At 35.0% G+C, this 27,046-nt stretch overlaps 2 protein-coding genes across 2 annotated transcripts in view; one reads left to right on the plus strand and one right to left on the minus strand.

Moving 5' to 3' along the window:
- LOC143909810 (uncharacterized) overlaps positions 1-27,046 on the plus strand; it is a 231,333-nt gene that overhangs the window by 42,034 nt on the left and 162,253 nt on the right. The gene's annotated exons all lie outside the window — the stretch shown is intronic.
- The window catches only part of PsGEF (Protostome-specific GEF), a 101,339-nt gene continuing 81,012 nt past the window's right edge, over positions 6,720-27,046 (minus strand). Inside the window, exons 24-43 of the mRNA XM_077428294.1 lie at positions 24,776-24,922; positions 24,548-24,709; positions 23,529-24,477; positions 23,290-23,456; positions 23,102-23,172; positions 22,938-23,026; positions 22,736-22,874; positions 21,948-22,110; positions 21,755-21,876; positions 21,588-21,693; positions 19,216-19,293; positions 18,947-19,112; positions 12,855-13,117; positions 10,139-10,256; positions 9,977-10,070; positions 8,269-8,347; positions 8,073-8,206; positions 7,358-7,487; positions 7,001-7,057; positions 6,720-6,800 (exon numbers count right to left, since the gene is read on the minus strand). Of these exons, the coding sequence (XP_077284420.1) occupies positions 6,720-6,800; positions 7,001-7,057; positions 7,358-7,487; positions 8,073-8,206; positions 8,269-8,347; positions 9,977-10,070; positions 10,139-10,256; positions 12,855-13,117; positions 18,947-19,112; positions 19,216-19,293; positions 21,588-21,693; positions 21,755-21,876; positions 21,948-22,110; positions 22,736-22,874; positions 22,938-23,026; positions 23,102-23,172; positions 23,290-23,456; positions 23,529-24,477; positions 24,548-24,709; positions 24,776-24,922 (3,315 nt within the window). The remainder of the gene's footprint in view (positions 6,801-7,000; positions 7,058-7,357; positions 7,488-8,072; positions 8,207-8,268; positions 8,348-9,976; positions 10,071-10,138; positions 10,257-12,854; positions 13,118-18,946; positions 19,113-19,215; positions 19,294-21,587; positions 21,694-21,754; positions 21,877-21,947; positions 22,111-22,735; positions 22,875-22,937; positions 23,027-23,101; positions 23,173-23,289; positions 23,457-23,528; positions 24,478-24,547; positions 24,710-24,775; positions 24,923-27,046) is intronic.

A 27,046-nucleotide genomic window follows, 5' to 3' on the forward strand; every position in this document is an offset into this window, starting at 1 on the left:
TTGATTTATGCGAAGGTGCTAAGCAATCTTGTTTGAAATCACTAACGTTCTAATTGCCTGAAAGGCTGAAAATAACTATGAATTGTATTTTTACCATTCGTCAAATTTCACTTGTGATTATTAGTAACGATTAACTATTTTTTTTTTTGTTTATTCTATAATAATAATTAAAAAAAAACCACTAGATTGCTCGCTTTCAGAATCTATAAATAGTATTTTTTTTATTTTTTATTATTATTTTTAAATGGTATTTTGAGGTTGTTTTTAAAACTGTTGTGATAGATTTTGTGTTAATTTGTATAGATTATTTAAAAAAAAATTACCTACATACACATTATATTTAGTCAAATTAGTATCTTTTATTATTTAATTTTTCCTTGGTCATAATAATAATAATGGTTCGAAATATATAAAATGCTTTTTGCCACACATATCTTTGTATTTTAATCGCGGATGTAAATCGGACTCAAACTTTCAGCTGACTGATACATATATAATCTAAATATGTATGGATCGTTATTGTAAAAAAATCTATTTTATTCAATGTCACTGTTAAATTTCCCGGATTTTCACCTTAATATTAAATTTGCACAAATAGTATGATCCTTTTCAATATTCACAATTCTTTGGGGGGTTAATTATAATGATCTCATAATAGTTCCAGTCGTTTCGCTTTTGAACTTTCCAATAGATTAGGTATTATGACCTGTTGTTTTTTTTTTATGTTATGGTATTTTATTGTTTCATATATTATATTTATATATATTATAATTATTGTAATACTTAGCCTGGGTGTGTTGGGACTCTATATTCTGATTATATCCTAAAATAAAAATATTTTATATTGCATCAATATATAGAAGGCGTTGTAGCCGACTTGATCGCAAAGCATTATAGTCGTTATAACTTTTTATATATTCATATGAATGAATTTTAATGGAATTATTGAACAATAATCGCAAAGCGTCAGCTTTAAAATTTAAAACACCTTGATGTAAATTTTTTACATCAGTCAACTGAAATCTGACTTGGACTGTTCTCCGTTGCAATGTTTCTTTCTCGTTACCTTATTGTGAAATAGTACTAGGAGACTCTTAAATATTTTATTATATTATACACACATTTTTTTTTGTTCCATCCTTGTATAAATATGAGAATTTTTGTTATTATTATTATTAATATTATTATTATTATTATTATTGCTATTGTGAAATTCACTATTTGTAAAAAAAAATGTGTAACTATTGAAATATTAGAATATATAAATATATACTTGCATATACTTTTAGATTTTTTTTTATTTATTTAACCAATCAACTGCCACTTACTATATGTAATATTTGATTTTTACCTGTAGGCTGCAACTTTTTAATTAGTTTAACATGCAAAAACAATGACTTGACTCACATGATTCGAGCTTCCAAGAGGTTTGATGCATGCGTGTTTTTTTTTTGACGTTTCAGATGTCTCGGTAGAATTGATTAAGTGTGACTGTTGCATTTTTGTTATAATAAAAAGTCGAAAATATTCGTTTACCTTGCATACATATGAAAGACGGTTAGTATATATATCAGTGGCGTGCAGTAAAACTCTCTCTCCCCCCTTCGTACATCCTCGCTTAATTCGCGCGAGCAGGGTACAAAAGTAACAAGAGGAACAGGCTTTTCCTCCCATATCCTGCGCGCGCACATTAAACAAGGCTGTATGACAAAAATAGAGATAATTTCACCGCATGTAACTGATATATATTATATATACATAGTACCGTTTGCCATGCACCCTTTTTTTTGATCTTTCGACTTACGGTCTTTCGATTTTCGATCTTTGCTTTTTCGACCTTTTCACTTTCGGTACCGTGAGGTAGACCCTGTTATAGGCACCGTTAACACTAGCTATATCTACACCGATATGTATGAAATTTTCCATATCCAGTTCCCATATTGCAACCTCTTCTATATTTCACTTAGCTCATTGATCTGACAACATATTATATTATATCCTACATTCTTCCGATCGTTTTGAAACTTTGCCATTGTGCGCGGCTTGGCCAATGATAGATACTTAAATCAATTCCGCCAGTACGATGGTGAAAAATAATCGTAATAGACACGTTAAATAAGAGATATAAAAAATGACCACTAACACGAAAACCATGTGAACTTAATAAGAGGTAAGTAAAAATGCTAAAATTTTGACCATCTTGACGTTTAGTGGTCAATAGCCTTATATTTCCTTTCCGCCTCTCTTTCGTTTTGTCAGATTTCAATTGTTTAAACGTCTATAACTTTTTCTTTTTCACACTATATCTTATAAAATTGGCATTATAGGTTCTCATTATCTCTCATATATATTTTTTCTTCACTAATTGTAACTAAATTCGTCCATAGATATTGTAACACTTATTTTAAACGTTTTATATAGAACGTTTCAGAAGTGTAATCGATGCAACTCACCGTGAGATGCTGAAATACAAAGCAAGTCAATGCGCGACTCACGGGTGAGTCGCTGGCGTACAAAGAGTTAGTAAAATCTGTTGATTCTGTAAATGTGGGGGGGAGGGGTGTTAGGTAATGAAAAACGTTATCGGATTTTAAATGTTTTTATTTTTCGAATAGATTTTTGAATCGAAAAACAATAATCAGAGTCTCCGCACCGTTCAGGTGAGTCGCATTACACAATATGAGGATTTAGACACCAGAATTAAATTGACTAGTAAGATGAGTTCTCTCGTTCAATCCGAACGGTTGCACCGTGTGTTGACGGGAAAAAAGCCGACCGTATTAGAAGAAAACATATCCTTAAGCTATGGAAGACAGATTTTTGTGTCATTTAACGTTCCATTGAGTGTGATTCTGATCGGCAAACTTCTATCGTTTATGTAATATATAGGTTTTAGAACTTTTTCATTTGAGTTGAAACATCAAAGATTTGACGGTTGATGTAAATTGTAGATTGATAATACATTTCAAGGCAGTGCTGTTTAAATTAATGGTCCAAGTGTTATGTTTTGGCAATTTATTATTATATGTGCCGACTGTTCAATCAGTATGCAGCGTTTTCTAAACTTTTTCGAATATCTTAGAATACAGTAAACAAACCCATCTCACAGCATTTTTTATGAGCAATTTCAATTTTAAACTATTTTTATACAATATACAAATATACAGCGTTCTATCAAATACATTCAAATTATAAGCCATCCGCTGTAGAAAGACACTTGGATAAAACGCATATTTTAACACTACACCTCATCATCGTCCCTTCAGTTGACAGCAATGCCAATGGTTAGGTTGGCATCCGACCAACCCCCACTCCCCGGACGCGCGCGAGAAGCCCTCTCTTCTTCAGACTTCCAACTGACACAGTCGAGTGTCTCCCTGCATCGAGAGAGAGAGAGAGAGTGGACCACCTGCGGTTGAGCCCCAGTACTAGCTGTACAGTTCCTGAAGCTTCCGCCCTCTTCATACGCAGCTGTTTACGAAACAGCCAGAAGCCGTCTACATAGAGGAAGTCGTTACCGGGTCTCCAGCTTTTTTCCTAACAACTCGTAGAGCTGGCTGCAATTCGACGAGCATAGAACCAGGAAAACCCTACGACAGATAACGACACATTCCAGGCCAGTCCACGTTTTCCCTTTAGACCGTGTTCCTTGAGGACACCTGTTAGCCGTCCTGCGCGTCCCCACATAGGAGCCAATTCCGCGCTTAAAGGTGTTACAGCATGCTATATTTTTCACCCCATCTCGCCCAATAGCATTTCGTAGGTACATACATAAAATGTTCTATTGCCCATACGAAATGCGATTGGTCGAGAGGCGGTGAAAGAGATAGCATGTACGTTTCACCTAAGTGTCTTCCTACAGCGGATGAATTATAATTTTCAATCATACCAAGAGGTCACGAGGAAAGAACATATTTTAATTTTCTTTTCACTTAAAAGATGTATTCGTACTGGCACAGCACAGACTGGCAACTGCACGAAAACAGAAATGCGAAAAGTATTCTTTGACATATTATATATGGACACATATGTTCCGTTATGTGTACATGGCATAGACGTAACAGCAGTAGCTGACAAAATCTCTTCATACTATACAGCAGTATATGTCACGCTAACGTATCAAGGAAAGTCGGTTTTCTTTTAATATTTACTCACGGCGTAACTGCACATATTAACTAGTGGTTAGCATATTATGCTTTCGAGTAGAGTGGTCACGGGTTCGAGTCCCACTAGAGGCCCGCTGCTGGCCAGCCTTTGGTATAAGACTCCAGGTCGATCGTTTATTACCAGAGTTTGCCAATTTTTGTGATTTTTGGTATCCCCTTTCCTATTTCTCTTGCTAATCTCATTCAGCGTCTTGAGGTTTGCCAATTTTATTATAAAAATGTCTCCATAGATGTCACTGCGGATGTTTGTATGAATTCGCATTTGTATAAATGCTTATGTATATTGATTGTGTTGTATCTGTTTTAAGGCAAGTGTACATGTTCGATGAAATAAATAATGTAATTACCTGTAAAAAAATAAAGCATGTACTAACGAAAGTGCGCATGCGCATATGAATATTTTCGGAAACGTCATATTGTGACAATATTGATACGACGCAAGCAATATTGCGCCGTATCGTCGCGCTTTGTAATGTATATGTAAGCTGATTTTGCCTTGCACTCGCCTAAAACTTGTTTGAACATGCGCTACTGTTTAGTATGAATGAAAGTAGTACTTTTCGTGCACTGTTGTGCCGGGTTGTTGCCTTGCAGTGCTGGATAGTGTGAATAGACTATTAACTGACGTATACAATATATTTCAAATGCAGAAAAAATGCACTGCAGCTAAGCTCATTTTTCATGGGAATTTCCTAGAAAAAACAACACTACTTTGATATCGTTATACATTTTTATTAGGATTTTTGTTCAAAATGGAGTTTGGAAAACACTGCAGTATGTAATTGATTTGGAGCAAAGCTAACACATTTTATGCACAGTTTGTACGTTACGGCTTGAACGTGGTGAAGATTTGAGAACTCATCTTTTCTTTTTATATTCACCTACGGCAATTAGTTTTAACTAGTTTGAAAAAAATATGTTTAAAAATCTAATATTAAAATAGTTTTAAAACAGTATATTATTTATTACATTTTCGTTCAAACAATTGGCAGGCATTAGTTTTAATAATCGTCGAGTAATCAAACACGATTAACCTAAGTCTAGCTTAGCGAGAGAAACCTAAGGTTTTCTTTTGTAATTTCATTTTTTTTTAATTCATTTATTTGATCACAACGCATTCAAGTGTTAGTTAGTAATTTGACAATAATAAAATCATATGTACTTATTAAATTTTACACTAAAGACTAATGGACTGAGTAAATAAATATACATATATACATAGTATCGTTCACGTTGTGGGGCAACGCGTCTATCTACATAAAATTCACTTACGTTCTAAAATGTATATATTATATAATAATTGCTAAAATTTCAAAAGTTTATAACCAAACTCTTATTTAGCTAATGAAAACGTTTCACTTTTATCAACTAATCAAAAAATTTAAGGCTTACCTTTCCCATAGTAGATTTTAATCGAAGCCACTAGGTGGCAAAGTATTGTATTTATCACCACAACGTATTTATAATATTTATTTTTTGACAAATTTCATTGGAAGAAAAAAAATTTAACAAGAAAAAGTATATCTACATTATTAAAAATTCTAAATTTTAATAACAAAATATTCTAAATATCTATAAAAATCTACATCACTCTTTATCCTCAGAATAAAATATATATATGAATTACAATGTATAATCTAAGCACTTTGTATATCTAATTATTTTTTCATACTAAAAAACGAAAAAAAATTTATTCAACATACAAATCACAATAAAAAAAGTCTACGCAACAATAAATTCGTCTATTTAAAATCTGCGTTTTATTTTACAGCGGCATAACTAACGCCCCCGTGAGCTATCTATTGCAAGAACATTCGAATGTTTACACTTAACCCTTTGAATGCTGACAACGCCGATCGGCGTTTTGCCAACAAGTCCATGGGCGTGAAAAACGCCGATAGGCGTTGTATTTTGAGCATGTACAAAGTAAACAAAAATACTACCCGCTAAGCCTTTCCAGGTAACATTGAAAAAAAATGCATCGAACATGGGTCGTGTCATTCATTTGCCAACGTTTATAAAGACTGGATTACATCGGAATTTCTGAATTTATAACCATAGCAGAATTTCCCAATGGAAATCTCTAACTGCTGACTATTTTAGATTGTGGCTTGGCATTTAGATTGTGAGCATTACATTTTAACAACAATACATTCATTAATAGACTTCTTTTGAGAGTCTATAAGAGAGTCTAAACACACCTTTACAAAACTCGAAATCCTCGGCGTTAGTAATCTAGGGTTTGTTTGGATCAGCTACAATTTTCATACCTGCTTTCTATTGGATTTCTAAATAATTCTAATTGGAAATGTAGGCGAAATTTTCAGCGTGGCAGACTTACAACATAAAAGACGTCAGCACTCAAAAGGGTTAAGCTACGCCGCTGATGCTCGGTAGATAGACAATGAATTACGTACATTTATTGAATGCAAATTTACCTGAATGAGATTTTGCCGGTTTTTCTAAAATCAACAATACAAACAATATACTCATATATAAGTAAATACCGAAACGTAAAACGATCGTGTACAAAGAATTGCAGTAACGCAATTCTCAAGCGGGTATATTTGGTAAATCGGTGCCGCTGGATCTTCTCCGTAGCTGCTTCCAAAATCGCCTGTCCAGTTGCCTTTCCTGAAATACCGCAATTAACGTTGGCTAACAGAGAATATGTATCATATATATATATATGTATATATAAACACAAAAATGATTTAAAATAAATGAATCCTCTGATGAATATATTTAATACAATTTTTTCAGGAAAAAAGTAGTGCAATATATTTGTTTATATTAATATTTGGTGATGAGAGTTGACTTGCAAATTGTTAAACTGTTGTGGCCGATCCTGTGACGGGTTGATTGACTCTACGAATGATGATAGTATTTATCTTGAAAACATAATAATACATATATTAGGCGATTGAAATGAAATAAATATTGTTTTTACTATAAAAAGATAAAAGAAAAAGCGTTGTATTCTAGTCTATAAAATATATAGCTCACTCATTTTATATAAGAAGACGTTTCAAAATGTATACCTTTTACATGTACAATACGTATTAATGGTAAACGAGTGCAAATACGGTGAAGGAAAAGCTCACATGTGTTTTTAAAGATTGAATAAATCTTTTTTAAAGTTCCTCGTACATAACCTCAAAAAATATTCATGAAAATTTGTTCAAAAATACAATGAATTTGATTTTAAGTTTATAACCGCGTTGCAAATTCTGTTTCATACTTGGATTAGACGATGAAGATGAACGTTCATCTCTGAAATTGTTGATTTTGGAAGTGTGGAAGCTATGGTGGAAGGTCGATCTTGAGTGTTAGAAATCGATTGCAAGCATTATATAAGTACATAAATACAGTGATGGGTCAAAAAAGTAAAAGATCAGGGACAACTGGCAGGCGATTTGTGGAAGCAGGTCAGCCGAGGTGAGAAATGCTAAAAATGGAGATCAAACTCAAAACAATATTACAAACATACATACGTACATGATGAATGCAAAATATCGAAAGCATATTCAACCGTCGATAGTATAATAATAATAATATAAACATGTAGAAAAACTTCATATTCAATTTTGAAAATATGCATATGTATGTATATTAAGCTCACACGGTATGTAAATTTTTATCCGACATAATAAAAAGAAAGCTGTACGATAGAGAGTTAAGCGATAGAAAAATGTGAATGATTCAAAAAACTTACGAAAAAAGTCTCAAGATTTGACTATCAATTATTTGTATAATAATGCTATATAATGATCATGTTTGCGAATAAGCGTATTAGAATATATGTACTTTTAGTAGTAAATACAAGGCATATTTGACCGTTTGTGTGTGGTTTGTTTGTATATCCTGAGATTTTTTACGTAACATGTATAATATAATATATAATACGTTGAAAGTTGTTCGACCAACGTATTGGCTCGGACGCATCCAGCGGATCCGGAACACAGACGGTGTGCGTCTAAAGTTTTTTTTTTTTCGTTTTTATTTACCCTATCGAAACATGTGGAACAACTTTCAATGAGCTCCACAAGTGTTATACAAAGCCGTTAACAAAGCAAATCTTGTAGTATCCGTGACTGCTCACATGCGGCTGTTGTCTCCTCGGCGAGTACGGACGCCTCTCCGGACTGTCCGACGATGCCCTCCGTCTCACTAGACCCATTCTACGACACATATTTACAATAATATATTAAAAACACAATATAACAAGTCAGTTTAAAGCATCAACATACAACTAGGGACACACGAACTAGAACAAATCTAGTAATCTATGGAAATAGGGTAATTCCGGGGACAATGGCCACTCCTATATGTACATATGTTTTAAAAATATACAGTTTGGTTATGAAATTTTACGATTTTATATCGAAAGCATTTTTATTAAAATCCTGTGGTGTCATCTCTTTTCAGTGACAATGGATTTTCAAAAAAATTCTTCCAACCTAATGGAAGACCGCACTGTCATGACTTAAAATAGGCATACTATGGATGCTTTCCAAATAATAATAGACCACTCTATTAGTGTTTCACACATCAAGAAAGCAATCGAAGAGGTCTGCGCATAAATCTAAAGAAGACAAAGTTTATGATATTAGATAGAATGCAAACAGACACCGGGAATCTAACCTTGGATGGAGAGGTGATAGAAAGAGTAAAAAGATTCAAATACCTGGGTACCTGGCTGAATGAAGAGATGGACCCAGATGAAGATCTAAGAATCCGCATCGAGATGGCTAGAACAGCATTTGTAAAAATGAAGGCGGCGCTTACAAACAAGCATCTCAATCTTCATACTCGGTTGAGATTCGTGAAGAGCTACGTCTGGACAGTATTACTACACGGATGTGAGACGTGGACTCTGAAGACGAAGATGATCGAAGCTTTTGAGATGTGGGTAGGCGTATGCTGAAGATTCCGTGGACCAAAAAGATATCAAACGAAGCTGTCCTCGGCATGATGGGGAGAGGCAGGGAACTTGTTTCTGTCATCAAGCGGAGAAAGATGGAGTACCTCGGACACATGATACGGGGTCCAAAATACGAATTTCTCCGTTTGATAACCATGGGGGAAAATAGAAGGAAAAAAATGGATTGGCAGGAAAAAGTTATCTTGACTTCGAAACATGCGCATGTGGACCGATATGAGCGCCGAAGAGTTATTCCGAGCCGCTGAAGACCGATGCGGATATCTTCAAATAATCGACGAGATGTTCGCCAACGTCCGGATGCGGACAAGGCATTAATAAGAAGAAGAATTAGTGTTCAATGCAAGAGAGCCAGAAATAATGGTAATGATTTTTATTTTTCTCTCTTATTTTCTTATAAAGGCCATTGTGGCGCATTTGGTTCTTCCTGGAATGCCATAATGGTCCAAACTAATGATTAAATAAATATTATACTCACTTTATATTCAATGTGAAACTAAGAATAGGATTTGAGGATTTTATTTATTCTTTTATTTGATATTTTCACCTTATCTTCATGTTTATGTATTATTTTTCTTTCGACTGTTTTCGTTTACTTTTTTTTATCATGTTTTTCTGCTTTTATATTTTTTTATATTATGTGTGTTATTGTATTTTGTCATTTATGCAGTGCCAAAGTTGTCCTTAAAGACGAGCTGCCTCTGGATATGAGTATAAAATATTTAATATTGTGTATTTTTACACCAATGCCCCGGAATTACCCCGTTTGAAGGATTTTAAATCATCGAACGGACCGGACCGGTGATGAGGATCATTACAGTTGAGGGACGACAGTGGAGTCTGGTAGATGTCTTAGACAATAACTTACAGCCTAGCTGTGGGGCGAGGTCGGCGTGTTCCCCGACGAGCGCCACGTGCTTCCAGCAACGCCAGCCGTTCCATCGCCGACACCTTGACCTGACCTGCAACACCAAAACTCACTCAGAACAACCGTTTACACTGAGAATGCTCTATTGTGTGATGAAAATACCTGCTTGTGCAGACGCAGAACTGCTCAAAGTAGTATTTGGGGGCACGACGTTGAGGCGGGGGCGCGTTTGTGAAGCCAGAGGTCTGCGCACCCACCCGCAACGGCCGCTCATTTGATCCTGATAATATAATAACATACAACTAATCACTTACTTCTATCACTAATCGTTTGATCTTTACCTTTTGTTGGAGATGTGCAAGTTGAATGTTTTAAAAAAACTTGCATATATTATACATATAAGATAATAACGTATGGAACAACCGGAAAGTAATAGTTTTGGATTTGAACTGAGAGTATCAGGGCTATATAGACTAGGGATATAGTCAGAATGAATAAGGCGATGTAACGCGACGTTTTCCCATCGTCCCATAGGGCAACACTCGCCCTTTATTTCGAGTGGCCACCCAGGGAAAAGCTATATAGGCGCACGCGCATGTGGCGCGCGCCCTCTCACCCGCGATCGCCCGTCGAAGAAAGATCTCTCCTGTGCACGTCTCCAGAGGGAGACGGGGCCCAGAGATCCACCATCAGTGCTGAAGAACCGCTTTGAGGTCGAGTGTAGCATCACTCCCTCCCCTGAGTTCCAGCACAACGTCCCCTGCATTCCTCACGCCGTTTCCGGAGAAACCTCAGCCGTGAGAGGACCGACCAGAGGACCGCAGAGCCTCTTCTCTCTACATCCAGCCGTCAGCCGGGACGGACCTCCCTCCAGCATCTCCGCCGAGCGTCTTCAGAGACGCCCAGAGATCGCCATCTTGTGTCCACACGAGGCAGTACGGAGTTTGTCTCCTGCCTCCCCCCCTCCCGCTGCTGTGACCAGCTCGCAGAGCCAGCTTCCGGAGAAGCTGTTATCTACGCAGACGACTTTCAGTCAGGAACCTCTCCGACTATATACACATATATAACTATCCCAAGGTTAGTCCACGTTTCCACCTAACTTGACTCTCGGAAGAATAACGACGTATCACTCCCTCTGCATAAAGACGCGCGTAAATCCGTTCATTACAGCGACTATTTCATGTGCAGTGTCAGAGAGTAAAAGACTATAGAGGCAACCCAGAAAGGATTCACGAAATCATATGCTACCAATTTGTGAAGTGTTGAGTGCACGACAGAAGAAACTTAGTTTAGATATTGAGACTTAGATCTAATTTTGTATAATAATTTCAAAAGATTTATTAAGGGGGTATTCTAGTCTAGAAAATTGAAAATATCGATTTTTTTTGTTTCATATTTTCAAAGTTTAGACCTTTAAAAATATGTCCTTAAGAGGATTTTTCAAAATTCAAATTATTTTCGGAGATATAGCTGTTTTAGTGACGTGGCATCCAACCGGCGCGTAACGTTACCCGAAACTTTAAACGCGTTTTTCTCTACTTTTTCCAACGAGTTTGACATGATATCTCAAGTTCTAATGGACCAATTAACTTAAAATTTGGTGTGGTTCTTTTTTATATATCCCTCTATGGTCCGTACCAGAATTATGTAAAAATATTGTTTTTTAATATTTTTAAAAAATTCAAAACTTTGAAAAAAAAGGCCAAAAAATTACTTTTTTTTCAAACAGCCATTTCGCGAAAAAAAATTTTTTATTTTTTTCCGAGGTACGGACCACAGCGACACTCTTATTAATTAAGAATCTTTTTTTTTTTTTTTTTTTCGGATGACTAGAAGGGTTGGAATCGTGTCAAGATGGAGGCACCCTTTTTTTTACCTCCCCCACTTTACCAGCCTGTAATTTTTTCAATTTTTAATGTTTTTTTTTTTCATTTTTGTTATGTATTATTGAAATATTAATAAACATATAGTAAAAAAATGCATACCAAAAATGTTGTTAGTTTTTGTTTTATTGAATTTTAAAAAACGCCCAAAATTTGTCCCTCTAGACTAGAATACCCTCTTAATTTATAGCTGTGAGGGCGAGGTTCTTTGGCTGGGTCACCAGTTATAGGGCAGGTGATAGGTTTCAACCGGAAACTCAGTTGAGTTTTGAAGAGGATCTTTATTGCTCAGTTAATACAGGTTTTATTGTATGTATGTACGGCGAAGAAGGTAGTTGCTTCGGAGGAGTGAGCAGTCTAAGCTCCTGTAGCTCACTGGCACCTGGGGATAATGCGCTGGTTTATATTGTAGGAATACACTGTAACCGCACTATATTCCAAACTCTGATCCGAGACGCGTGGAAACAGAACGTGAAGCGATCCGAAATGCTAACGACATTATTTGCACACGGCCGCGTACAGCATATCCTATATAAACCACCGCACCAGCTCCAGACGCCAGAGTAAACATCGGGAGTTCAGCCAGCTCACTTCTCCGAAGCAGAGCAACTAGCTCCTTCGTACATACAATAACTCTTGTATGAACTGAACACAAATTAAGATCCTCTTCAAACAAAACAACCGTGTTTTAATAGGCCGGGATACGGTTAACACACCTTACCCGTCCTATAATATAGTAGTTGATTGTGCAACGCGTAGCTTGGCTGGTGAGATCACGTTCTGGAAGATTCCTACAGGGTCGAGGTTATCCTTTTTGTAGATGTATCTCAAGGTTTGGTTGATGCGTAACTATGTAGTGAGATCATTGTCTCGTACAGGATGCGATGATGTCATTGTACAGCTCGAGTTCGATGGGGAATTAGATGATATCATCTGCTTCGATTCGGTATAGTACAAGTTGTGCTATATTCCTACACATTGTTATGGATAATTACCCAGTGTGGGTCCTGGTCTGCCAACATATCGGTACCCTCCTGAAGGGCCAGGCGCATCTCCATACGTGGGCTGAGACGGCCCCCGCCGACTGCAGCAGTGTCTCCAGCGGCTTCTCCAGCAGCACCAGCCAGCTCTGATCCAGTGGTAGCGCTCCCGCACGACTCCGAGTCTTCGCTGCCGTCTGGCGCGGAACGGCACCCCTCCAGTGTCGAGCTCGAAGTGCTTCTGCCGTCGAGACCCCGCTCCGGCGAGCCGTTTAATTCTGAATGAAGTATTTCACAAAGTTTAGTTCGGAATCGATCGATCTGCGGAAGTACAACAGTGCAAATTGTGGTCAGCGATTTTCATTTCATTTTCATACGAATGCAATATATTTTCAATTTAGTTATAATTTTCAAAATCGTGCTAAGCTATTTGGAATATACATAAGTAGGTACAATATGTAGCAACATACAAAAACAATATCAACATAAAAAGCTCTAATTTAATTCAAAATTGTACGTACGTGTAAAGCAAATAATATATTTCAATTTTTAAATAGCTTATTTTGAAATAAAACATATCATCAATTCTACATAATAACATCAACGATCAGAATCTACATATATAAAAGCTCAAATGTTTTTACCTATGTATAAATAAATTGAATATAAACAATCAACATATGAGCATATCATATCAACGTTATATTTGAAAGTAGCGGAAGTTCAATTTTCAGTTCCAAAAACAATATTTCTGTTTGATTTAATTCACAAATTGTTATCACTTATTTTGATTCAATATGTCCAGAATCTCTGAAAAGCAGAATAGACAGAATAAAAATACAGGCCACTAGTATTTTTACATATTGTTAAACGCAAAAAATTATATTTAATGTTTTGCGAAACATTTCTCGAAATGAAGGACAATGCCACCTTCAAATATAACGGCGCATATACATATACATATAATACATCTATTAAGAATTTTCCTTTTAAATTTGAATAATCAATAAAATAATAAAATTGGATTCTATTTAGTCATCGCAATGTGAACGAAAATTATCTTTACATTATAGTATTGTTGCGTAGGGGTGGGTGGAGGATCCAAGTAAAAGGCCAAAGTCGTGTCACAGCATTTATTAATGATTAAGGAGATACACACACTGGCAGTGCTCCGTCCAGAATGTCTTGATATCGCCTAAATACCGCCTTATAAGGGGCAGGTCTCTCAGGACATCTTCGACGTCTGATTTGTTTACCTATTGTTATGGTCACGTACTCAGATATGTATTCCCACGACATTCGGTACCACGGTATCGGTCACTTCTGAGAAGGGACCAAATAGCGGCCATTGTTTATCCTACATGCACTTAGAGTCTAGATATAATCCTTGAAACCAATTATAACGGTCGCACAGTGTCAGGAATGCGCCTCGGCTTAATCCGATTGCACTTAACCGGCGGCTCTTTTTAGTATACGTAACAGTATGTATAATAATTTATAAGCCAAGCCTTGTCAAACTTTAGGACTTTTTAAAACGCATTAGGAATTAAATATGAACGTTGGGCCACAAGTAAAATACTATTTATAGATATATGTACATACATTAATTAGTCATGAAAAAGAATTTCAACATAAAAAAATAAGTGATCCTCTAATAACCAACAATTTAGTGGGCCGCACAAAAACTCGAATCAGGCCGTAGTTTGCCCAGTAATGATATAAGCAATATCATACTTAGAATATTTTTTCACCCAGCCAAAATATAGCTTTTGTTTTATTTTTAAATAAAAATGCATAATTGTGGCGGCCATTTTTTCCTATGTCTTTTAGCCAATTTTTTCCCCAGAAATTTCCCGACTTAAATTGGAGCTGAAACAAAAACTTGTAAAGATAATTCCAATACACTCTCTTTTTTGCAATTTTACAGAATAAAATTTAGATTTATTTATTTAGATTAACAGATTCAAAATAAATTTCTCAAAAAAATTACATATATACAGAACTTCTTCAATAGATGAAACAATCAATACAACATTTAAAATAAACATCTACAAACTTACTGATGATATACCTATGAGAGTTCATAATTTAAACACGTAGATTAAATTAGTACGATAAAATAAAAATAACTTAAGTTTAAATTGAAAAACTACACTACAATACTTTATATGTATGGAAAAGAGCTTGATTACTAGCCAAGGCATGTCAAACGAGTGCTATGGGCATTGTATAAGACCTGTCAGTAGAATAAATTTGGTATTTTGACTCGGAATGATATGATAGATCTAGACTTTGGTATGGTTTAACATCAAAGCTATATGCGTTACTAATTTTACATCCAAAATCTTAGGCCCCAATCCTAGACGTTGTAAATCGAACTCAAACCATCAACTGACTCATCAGTTGGAAGCTTTTTCATTCAAGTCCAATATTCTATTTGTTTTCTGAGACGAATGCTACAAGAGTGGACCTACCATAGCTGTTACTATTGGTTAAGAAAAATTGACTTAATTGAAAACTTCAACAGAATGTAAATCATTTTCCAAATCCTACTAATAGATAACCTGTTATAAAAAAATAACAATTATCTGTACTTGGTAGATTATGTTCTTCACGTAGCCCAGTTACTGGAACGAGTTTGACACGCCGGCACAATATTTTTGCATTAATTTTCAACTATAACTGTTGATCTATTTAAGATATTCGAAAGAAACTTGCTATAAGCATTACTGATTGTTGACATGTTGCAGGATCTTCAAGGATTTGTGTATGTTGTTGGAATTGGGTGAAAATGTTAGAGTTATTGGATTTCATGCAGCCAGTTTACAATAACAAATTTGACAGCCCAAAACTGTTTAACATAATTGAGATAATCGAACGAAACTTGTACCAAGCATCAATGGTGTGTTCTAGTTGTAGGATATTCAAGGAATTGTTTGTAGGTAATGTGAGAGTTGTCAGGATTCATGCAGCCCATTGAAAATGACGAGTTTGATACACTGTCACTATATTAAGGTGACCATTCGTACTGATTTTACCAGTACAGTACAGAGTATTTGTCCTGGTAAGTAGGGTTTCTGGACTCGACTCGACCTGGACTCGACCCGGCCGGGTAATGACTTAAAACCCGGATTCGGGATCGGGATTCGTATTTAAAATTTCGAGTACTAACGTAAAAATTCAAAATGATTTTCAATCGATACATTGCAAATATTAAAATATGTATGTGTTTATTTATAGATTCTGCGTGTATATGATTCATGATACGAGCTTATGTATTCGAGAACTTGATTTTACTTGAGAACTTGAGTTCCGAGAAAACTGCAAACAATGGAACGGATTTTGAAAATACTGAAAATAAATACCGAAAACGATACGACGTACTGAAATTTGGCTAAATTTAGAATTTCACCCATATACAGTGTACATATTTTTATAATTTTGACTTTAACTTCTAAAGACTTCAGAGAGTAAACATCGTTCCAATATTATCATCATCAGAATCTTACCTGATTTCGTTAACGGTAAGTACTTTATTTTAATTATTCTTGTAATTCTTTTAAAAAAATCAGTTTTATTCTTGACCGAATATATGTAAGTATATGTAGTTTTCATTATATTTTTCAGAAAACTACAAAATTCTATAATAATAATGATAGTAATAAAGGGACACAAAATCTTTTTTTACATTTTAAATAGATTTGAGCGCTGTGGCCTTTTAGTATTATGAAATAAATATAAACTAAAACAAGAATTAAAGAAGGTATATAAAGGCACAGATGTTACAAGAATGTTAAAAAAAACCCTGTAAAAAGCGTATACTTAACAAATTACATTTAAGATCCATCCCTTTATAAACTAGTATTTCCTTTATTTTTTTTCAGTTTATTTAGTTATTATTATTTTAATATTAGATGAAATTAATTATATATTGCCAAAGAAGATTGAGAAAAACCTTGATTTTTTCAATTTCACTTTTTAAACCATTGTATTTTGTTTATACATGTATTTTTTTTGTGCTTTCGTAACTGCGGGGATCGGTATTTCTGAACAATGAGAGGTCAATAAGCAGTTATTTAAAACCGGGACATTTGGCTGTCCCGAAAGGTTCTTTGAGGACGCCGCAATCAGAGGCATGAACTTTAAAATGTTTGAAAATCGATAAGAATAATTTTAACCACTTCTGTGTAGAATTTATAATAGCATTAAAGAAAATGAATTCTTTATGTTAGTTTTTAATAATAGAAGTGCTTAGAAAAAATATAATATTTTTTTGATATTGAAAAAATATGGTCACCTTACACTATATGTTTGTATTAATTTCCAACTATGTATATATGAATTTTTGCCCGTTTAAGACATTCGAATGAAGCTTGCACCAAGCATCAATGATGAGTTCTAGTTATAGGAATTGAGGAATTGTGAGTTAGTGGTATTTAAATTGCAGGAGTTCATACAGCTCGTTGACAATGACAAGTTAATCACGTCGGCGCTGTATGTTTGCATTAATTTTCAACTATAACTTTTTGTTCGATTGAAATCTGCAGTAAGCATCAATGATGAGTTCTAGTTATAGGATCTTTGAGGAATTGTGAGTTAGTGTTATTTGAATTGCCGGAGTTCATACAGCTCGTTGACAATGACGAGTTAATCACGCCGGCGCTGTATGTTTGCATTAATTTTCAACTATAACTTTTTGTTCGATTGAAATCTGCAGTAAGCATCAATGATGAGTTCTAGTTATAGGATCTTTGAGGAATTGTGAGTTAGTGTTATTTGAATTGCCGGAGTTCATACAGCTCGTTGACAATGACGAGTTAATCACGCCGGCGCTGTATGTTTGCATTAATTTTCAACTATAACTTTTTGCTCGATTGAATTATTTGAATGAAATTCGCAGTAAGCATCAATGATGAGTTCTAGTTATAGGATCTTTGAGGAATTGTGAGTTAGTGTTATTTGAATTGCCGGAGTTGATACAGCCCGTCGACAATGACAAGTTAGTTACGCCGGCGCTGTATGTTTGCATTAATTTTCAACTATAACTTTTTGCTCGATTGAAATATTCGAATGAAATTTGCAGTAAGCATCAATGATGAGTTCTAGTTATAGGATCTTTGAGGAATTGTGAGTTAGTGTTATTTGAATTGCCGGAGTTCATACAGCTCGTCGACAATGACAAGTTAGTTACGCCGGCGCTGTATGTTTGCATTAATTTTCAACTATAACTTTTTGCTCGGTTGAAATATTCGAATGAAATTTGCAATAAGCATCAATGATGAGTTCTAGTTATAGGATATTTGAAGAATTGTGAGTTAGTGTTATTTGAATTGCCGGAGTTCATACAGCTCGTCGACAATGACAAGTTAGTTACGCCGGCGCTGTATCTTTGCATTAATTTTCAACTATAACTTTTTGCTCGATTGAAATATTCGAATGAAATTTGCAGTAAGCATCAATGATGAGTTCTAGTTATAGGATCTTTGAGGAATTGTGAGTTAGTGTTATTTGAATTGCCGGAGTTCATACAGCTCGTCGACAATGACAAGTTAGTTACGCCGGCGCTGTATGTTTGCATTAATTTTCAACTATAACTTTTTGCTCGGTTGAAATATTCGAATGAAATTTGCAATAAGCATCAATGATGAGTTCTAGTTATAGGATATTTGAAGAATTGTGAGTTAGGGGTATTTGAATTGCCGGAGTTCATACAGCACGTCGACAATGACAAGTTAGTTACGCCGGCGCTGTATCTTTGCATTAATTTTCAACTATAACTTTTTGCTCGGTTGAAATATTCGAATGAAATCTGCAGTAAGCATCAATGATGAGTTCTAGTTATAGAATCTTTGAGGAATTGTGAGTTAGTGTTATTTGAATTGCCGGAGTTGATACAGCCCGTCGACAATGACAAGTTAGTTACGCCGGCGCTGTATGTTTGCATTAATTTTCAACTATAACGTTTTGCTCGATTGAATTTTTTTGAATGAAATCTGCACTAAGCATTGATGATGACTTCTAGTTGCAGGAGCTTTGAGGAATTGGGTGTTGGTGGTGTGGATGTTGGGTGGGGGTGGTGTCGGAAGTAGTGTGGGGTAGGTACTCACGCTTGGGCGAGCCGGGCACGAGCTTGGGTGGTAGCAGGTGGGGCAGGGGCGGCGGCGGCAGCGGGTTGGTGGGGGTGCGATCTGGGCTGGGCGGCGCCGCAGGCCCATCGTCAGCAGCACCAGCGCCGCTGCCCTGCCGGCGACACCGACACGCACCGGCATGCCGCTATGTTACTAAACCCCCTCACAAACGCTCACACACTAAACCACACCGCATAGCGCACACTGCCGACCCACTCATCTCATGTATACACGTATACATCTCAAACCCAATCTTCATGATCATGATCAACAATACTGAACAGGCGACGTACCCGTTTCATCTTTGTATGAATCGTCGACGTCCGCTTTATACAACGTACAAATATTATATTAATTCAAACTGGTCGACTGTTTTTTTTTTGATTAGTCTGCAGTGTGCATTTTGTTTAAATATGAACAAAAATATTTTCATCCTATATTGTTTTTGTTATATTTGAGCTTTGCTTCTATGTGGGTCTACCTCACGGGCCCGAATGTGAAACGCCCGAAAACGAAAATATCGGAAGGCAAAGATCGAAAATCGAAAGATGTTAAGTCGAAAGATCAAAAAAAAAGGGTGCATGGTAAACGGTACATACTCACTTAATTTGCGCGAGCAGGATACAACAGGAACAAGAGGAACAGGCTTTTCCTCCCGTATTCTGCGCGCGCACAGTAATACGGGAGGAAAAGCCTGTTCCTCTTGTTCCTGTTGTATCCTACTCGCGCAAATTAATTGAGTATGTACCGTTTAACATGCACCCTTTTTTTTTTGATCTTTCGACTTAAGATCTTTTGATTTTCGATCTTTGCCTTCCGATATTTGCGTTTTCGGGCGTTTCACATTCGGGCTCGTGACGGAGACCACTTCTATGTATGTACATTTATACAAGTTTTTCATTCCAAATTGAATCTTTTTCATTACAAATTGACCATTTTTCATTTCAAATTGACCATTTTTCATTTCAAATTAACCCTTTTTCATTTCAAATTAAACCTTTTTCATTTTAAATTGACCCCTTTTCAATGTCAATTTGAAATTAAAAACCTATAGCAAACCAGCGAAAACATGAAAAGCTTCACTAATTCAACATTATCATCATCATTTCCAGCCATTCACCATCCACTGCTGGATGAAGGCCTCTCTAGCACGCTTCCATCATGTTTTGCGCAACTCTCATCCATCTCATCCCACACGTTTGTCTAATTTCGTCTACCCATCTTCCTTGTAGCCTTGCTTTCACCCTTTTACATTCTCTCAAGTACCATTCTAGTACTCCTTTTTACAATTATATGTTTCACTTCGCTAATTTCCACCTTTTCGTCATTCTTCTAGCTACGTGGCCCATTGCCATTTCAATCTCTTCATTCTCTACACTATATCCACTAGCCTTGTCATACTTCTCACCCAAATATTCCGTTTGCTATCTCTCCTGATTTCACCTATTCTCGTTAAATGAACTCGCCGTTTCTATACTAGAATAGAATTTGTCATAAATTTTGAATATGATTGATAATTTTATGTTTATTAATTACAGCTACATGTATACGTGTGTACAATACTGTATGTATGTATGTATTTAATATTTTTTATATACTTCTAGTACCAATCCGACGAGACAAGACAAACAGAGAGTTCATTTAACGACAATTGATATTTTGCAGAACACCTCTTTCATTGTTATGCCTAGCATACAGCGCTCCATACTTTTTCGAATGCATTGGACTCTGTTTAGCATCTTGGCGTTCAGTTTCCAAGTTTTACATTGATTGAAGATCTATTTCTTCAGCTCAGTTCAATTAGTTCAATAGGTGTGATAATTTAAATTAGGCTTTAATGTGAAAATGAAAATATTTTTGTTCAACCATTCATTTCCAAATATAAAACATTTAAATAAAATAATAATCATTTACTTGTCAATCATTTAAATATATAAAAAAATTCTAAATCAATGTTTTAACATTTTCAATACAATATTATTTTTCAACAAAATTGAATTTAACTACAAAACATTACAAGTAGATGATTAGTATTTTATAAGAAAAAATATATAATGTTATAAAATGTGCTTCTTATATACTAAAATGAATATTATTTAAATTAAAGTGAGTAAGCACATTTTAAGCTATATATTTAATCGTAGGGAATGATAATCATATTTAACCATTCATTCTTCTCATTTGTACACAAATTATCATAATAAAATCTACATTTTATTGTACTATACAGAACTACGCTTAGTCTTTACTGTATTCTATAATTTAGTGTTAAGTATCATGTTTGATGAAAATACACATATTTTAAATCAAGCATGGTTCTGTGTCGACTTTTAGCTACACAAACTGAGCCCCAACTAAAATTACAAGTTTTGGATGCATTTTTTAGGATCACATTCAAGACATGTCACAAAATAAACTTTCACACCACACAAAATCGTCGTTTTAGGGGGGTGAACGATTAATTCGACATTCGAACAACATCAATACAGTATCGTAAGTACATTGTTCATGAGAAGTAAGGATAACAAACACAATCTATACATTAGAACATTCCCCACGAGCTTACGTCTAAATTAATTGAAATGATGAACATGAAACTTAGCATGAGTCTCAAGATTACCTGATCGGTCGGGCTAGGCGTGACTTCTGATGCTGCTTCGGCACTACTCGTTGAAGAGGCGTCTGATCCTTCCTCCTCCATCAAAGGCTCTAACCGTCTCCTGAAATTCATTTAGATTGATTCAATGTATGCATTGTTATGAATTTCATTACAAAACCTGTATTTATAGCAACCTTGGGAGCAACGGTCTTAGAGATGGTCCGGTAATCGGTGGAGTCATAAGAAGCTCGTCCATCATTAGTTCTGTATCTTCATCGCCAGGACAGGATGACGAAGACTTTGTCGGTGACTGTAAATGTAATTATACACTCGATGGGAATTGAATGTGTATTTTAATATTAGTATGAAGTTAATATTCACAGAAAGTGTTGCATGATCCGAGTCTGGGAATGCGTGGTCGCTTAGATCTCCCGATGAAGGCGTTCCCCAAGCTTCCTCTCCAGAAGCTCCTGATCCTTCGTTGGTTTCGTTTTCTATTCCAGTTATCCCACGGACCGTACGCCACTCTCCAGCACCGAGATACCTGTTTAAAAACTTTAATTTACTTCTCAGAAATGGCATAGTACATTTTGTTAATCTTCCTTCTTTTTGAAAATGTACTTAAGAGGGCTGTACACCCGAAACCTAAATTTTGTTGCCGTTCCTTTCTTCGATATATGTATATATTGAGTGAATGCGACAATATATGTATATATTGAGTGAATGCGACAGTTTCGCTTCGACCAGATAATACGTATTTTAAATCGACAAAATCGAGGTTTCGTATTCTCCTATTTTCTTCTCCAAAACTGGACCAATTTTTAAAAAAATTTCATCATCGGTATGAAAAAGATATTTTCTGTGCAACTATGTGCGTATTTTTTTTAAAATCGACCGTTAAATAAGCACGCTGGACTCTTTTCGTGGGTGTAAAAAAGAGGCCATTTTATAGATGTTTGGCGGCTCCTAGCTCCTATAAAAAATAACTAATCAAAAAAATAAAACGATAGATGCATCCCAATGGTGGATATCTATAGCATATTAAAAAATAATTTCTCTAGTGCCATAATTGAGGAAGGGAGAAGTGTAATACGTTTGTATGGACAAGGCTCTGGTTGCCAGCCCTCTTAATATTCTGGTCAAAGCTTTAATGAATAAATAATTTATACCTTTCGAAGAACGACGCCCCTGTTGAGGCAGCTCCTGATTCAGCTAAGCTGTTCAAAAGAGCCATCTTTTCAGCTACGTAGTTACCAGCTCTCGCCGTCCAACCGAGAAGACCTTGTGATACTTCACTTTCTAGAATTACTATAATTAAAAATGTTAAAAATATATCCTTATTCATCAGAGCATTAAAATATCAATACAAACCTTTTTCTTGGAGATCGTTTCCACCATTTAACTGTGCATCATCTATTTCATCAGATGGTAATCTTTCTAAGCTTGACATTGTTCCATATCTATACATACATAAAAAGTTTTATAAACATTCACATGATTTTATTGGTTCATAAAACATGTATAGAAGGGGTTACCTCTTCAATGCTAAGTATGGAGGCTCTTCGACTAATGGTGAATCATCAGGTGAATCTTCCAATGTATGTTGCTGAAATTGAATACATTTTAAATAAACTTATCTCTTCTATTATAAGTTAGAGACCATATTAGTATTAGTTGACTATTTTAATGAAATTTATAAAATATTTGGATATATGTGACATACAGGTAGTAAATTCTTCGTATCACTCTTAAAATCTGGAGTAGGAGGAACCACTGAAATATTTGGCACGGTATTTTGAGTGGTGGTTCTGGGAACCGTCTTAGGAGACGTTTGGTGATTCTGTGAGTCCAGCTGCATCAAATGTGCCGCTGGATTTATCGCTGATAGACCTTTAAAAGCATTCAGAATGTTTTGAGGAATGTCTAAGTTAAGTAAATTAAATTTAATGCTGTAATAGTTACCCATAAGCATTAATGGTCCCCAGGAAAAATCTGCTGTAGATTTGGCGTTATCATTAGAAATAGAACTATCAAGAATGTCCTTTCTCAGGTCACCGTTGACTGGATTCTTCGTGGGACTGGAAAAGAAAGTGGTGTCCAGCGACGATAAGGAACAATTCATCTTATTGGCATTGTATTTGGATATATCACTAAGTAACTTATTTGCAGTTCTCGAGGCACTAGAATTTCTTTCTACTATCGTCTTTCCCATAAATATTTTATTAGGCTCTCTTAATCTAGGACGAAAGGAATTGTTCTTACACAACAAAATATTCTCTACGCACTTCACTTCGTTTAAATATTTCTCTTGGGCTATTACACACTGAACCGTTTCTTCGTTTCCGCTACTCCCAGATGCTATAGACTCCCTTCCGGGACTCAAAGACTTTTTCCCTGTAGAATTACTTAAAGCTATGGAGCTGCACGTGGTGTGAGCGTAGGATAGAGGACTATTCGTACTGTATAAGGTAGAATGAGAACTATCGCTCTTTTGAGAAGAGGGACTTCTTGGTGACGCCCTGTTCAGCGGACTAAAACAGCTATCTTTGGATTCGGACGTTTTAAAAAACGATTCTCTACTTTTAATTATCGCCGTTCTTATTTCGGACATAGTTTCTATTGTGCTTTTCTTCTCTGGAGACTTGCTCTCCTTAATATCTACTAGTTCACAGCTTATATTTGAACACTTTTCGGTGAAACTGCTACTTTCTTCTTTGTTTTGGCAAGTTGTGTGATTCTTTTGAGGTGTTTCGTTGCTCGACGACTGTGAATTTGCCTTTTCAACAGGCGTCGTAGCTATTTTCGTGGACTGTGTCACTAAAGGACTACTAGGTTTTGAAAAACAACGTTTGTGACACTGACGGCATACAGCTACAGTTTCAGGAACTACTGGACTAGACCTCACAGTTATCTGCAATAATATAACATTTTAAATACACACTAGATATGTACTTTTAATGATAGAATAAAACAAAACATACTTGACTATCAGAGTTAGTACTACGGGACGGACTGTGATCGTTCTCTGATGGGGACTTTTCTAAGGTGATTTGAGCTGTCGGGGAAATTTTAGGCACTGCTTGTTCCGCGTCTAATAACTTCAATTCTTTTGATCTTTTTATCAATTGCTCTGCACTCCATATCTATTGAAAGGTAATGCACATGAGATATGTTCAACGTTTAATTAATCATTTACACTTGATTCATACTTCAGGCTCGGGCTCTGGTGGTATTGATCCACCACTTCCTGGATGTGATTTCATCCACTTTGCCAAATGTATAGCTGCCCCCTTGCATGCCATTCTCGAAGATCGATTGCCCTCTTCTGTGTTTGTTTCTGGGTGTGGAACTACAACCTAAATTAAAACCATTTTTTTAACTCTCTAAGAACTGAATTATGTTCTGTCATATTGTTTTAATAACATTTATTATGAATTCTCATAGCTAACAGCTATTTTTTTATAAATACTTACTTATTTATTTTCAAAATATTATACATATATATTTAATATGACATAATTTATTGTTTATTAAATATTCATTATACTATTAAGAGGGCTGTACACCCGAAACCTTAATTTTGTTGCCATTCCTTTCTTCGATATATATATTGAGTGAATGTATATATTGAGTGAATGCGACAATATATATCAATATATATATTGAGTGAATGCGACAGTTTCGCTTCGACCAGATAATACGTGTTTTAAATCGATAAAATCGAGGTTTCGTATTCTCCTATTTTCTCCTCCAAAACTGGACCAATTTTTAAAAAAATTTCATCATCGGTATGAGAAAGATATTTTCTGTGCACCTATGTACGTATTTTTATTTTTAAATCGACCGTTAAATAAGCACGCTGGACTCTTTTCGTGGGTGTAAAAAATATGCGATTTTATAGATGTTTGGCGGCTCCTAGCTCCTATAAAAAATAACTAATAAAAAAAATAAAACGATAGATGCATCCCAATGGTGGATATCCATAGCATATTAAAAAATAATTTCTCTAGTGCCATAATTGAGGAAGGGAGAAGTCTAATACGTTTGTATGGACAAAGCGCTGGTGTCCAGCCCTCTTAATCTTATATTTAAAAATGGAACATAAGATAAAGATTCATAGATTGTTTTTATTTTGCCTTTTTAAATAATTTCAATTGCTAAAAAAATTAATATGTATTAAAGAAATTTCAAACAATGAATTATATATTTATAACAAACATAGTCCATGTTTTAAATGTTTGTTTTGAAACGTATTTATGTTAATTTTAATATAAAAAATGTGAATATGATATTTCAATGTGAATATGAATTGTTGAATATTTTTTCGTATCTCGCTAGTATCGCAAATATGCATCTCTCACTTTAAATTTAAAATAGTTCCATGATATGTGTGAAATGAAGGTTATTCAAATAAAACAACAATTATTTTAATGTTTGTAAAAAGAAATAAATTTATTTTCACTTTTTGTTTAAAAAATATCTTCTTTTAAAAAACGATTACACATACACATAAAACAGTGAATTAACAACATGTCTCACAAGAGTTTTTGAAAATAGTTTTTCTTATCACTTTCTTTCAATTAGAAAAGCACGCTCTTTTTTATTTCTTTCTAAATTTAACAATTCAGAGCTTTCTTTTTTCATGTCTTGTGAATATGTATTCGTAGAGTAAGTGAATATTTGCGATGCTAACGAGTATGTGTCACAATCGGTCGACTTTTATTTAAACTAATATACAAATAAATGTCATTTTTTATATAAGATAAAAATTGTGAATTGTTGGTGTTCAGAGTATGGGCATTGAAGAACAATATACCCTTGAAATTATTAAAAAAAATACATTAAATTAAGATATAATTTCCCTGCGTATAGAGTATTCGCATCAAATCTTTTCATTGATACTAAATGTAATATATTCTGATGGTGAAAAATCAACGATAAATAATCGACATCAGCGTCGCAAGTATCCACCTATTCTTTCACAATCACAACTTATTCAATTACAACATCTTAAAAATAAGGGAATCATGGACAAATTCTAATCCTTTGGGAAGAAAAGTATTCGCATAGTTAAGAATTCAGGTACAATAGCATATGAAAGTATATAAAAGTCTACAAATTATATGTATGACACAAATGAAATGCGATTTATTTGAAAATATGAATATGTAGAGGTCTAGTATTACGTTCAAATTGAATAATAATGTAATGGACAAGTTACATACTACATACATAGATGGTAAAAAACGTATGCAAAATCAAAACCAATGTGAAATAGAATAGGAAGAGACGATGTGCGAAGTAATTTTACTAGATTAGGATAAGTTCAGTTGTTTTTTCTCTGTTTGACTTTAAAAGACAGCGATTATTATGATAATAATGGCAATGATGATAATGATTATGTTATAAAAACTAGACGAGACATTAACTGAATTGTTATTTGTTGTACAGAAGGTATTCAGTCGGTGGTGTAGTTAAAA

Source organism: Arctopsyche grandis, chromosome 3, assembly GCF_051622035.1.
Source record: "Arctopsyche grandis isolate Sample6627 chromosome 3, ASM5162203v2, whole genome shotgun sequence".
In the NCBI taxonomy this organism is placed as follows: domain Eukaryota; kingdom Metazoa; phylum Arthropoda; class Insecta; order Trichoptera; family Hydropsychidae; genus Arctopsyche; species Arctopsyche grandis.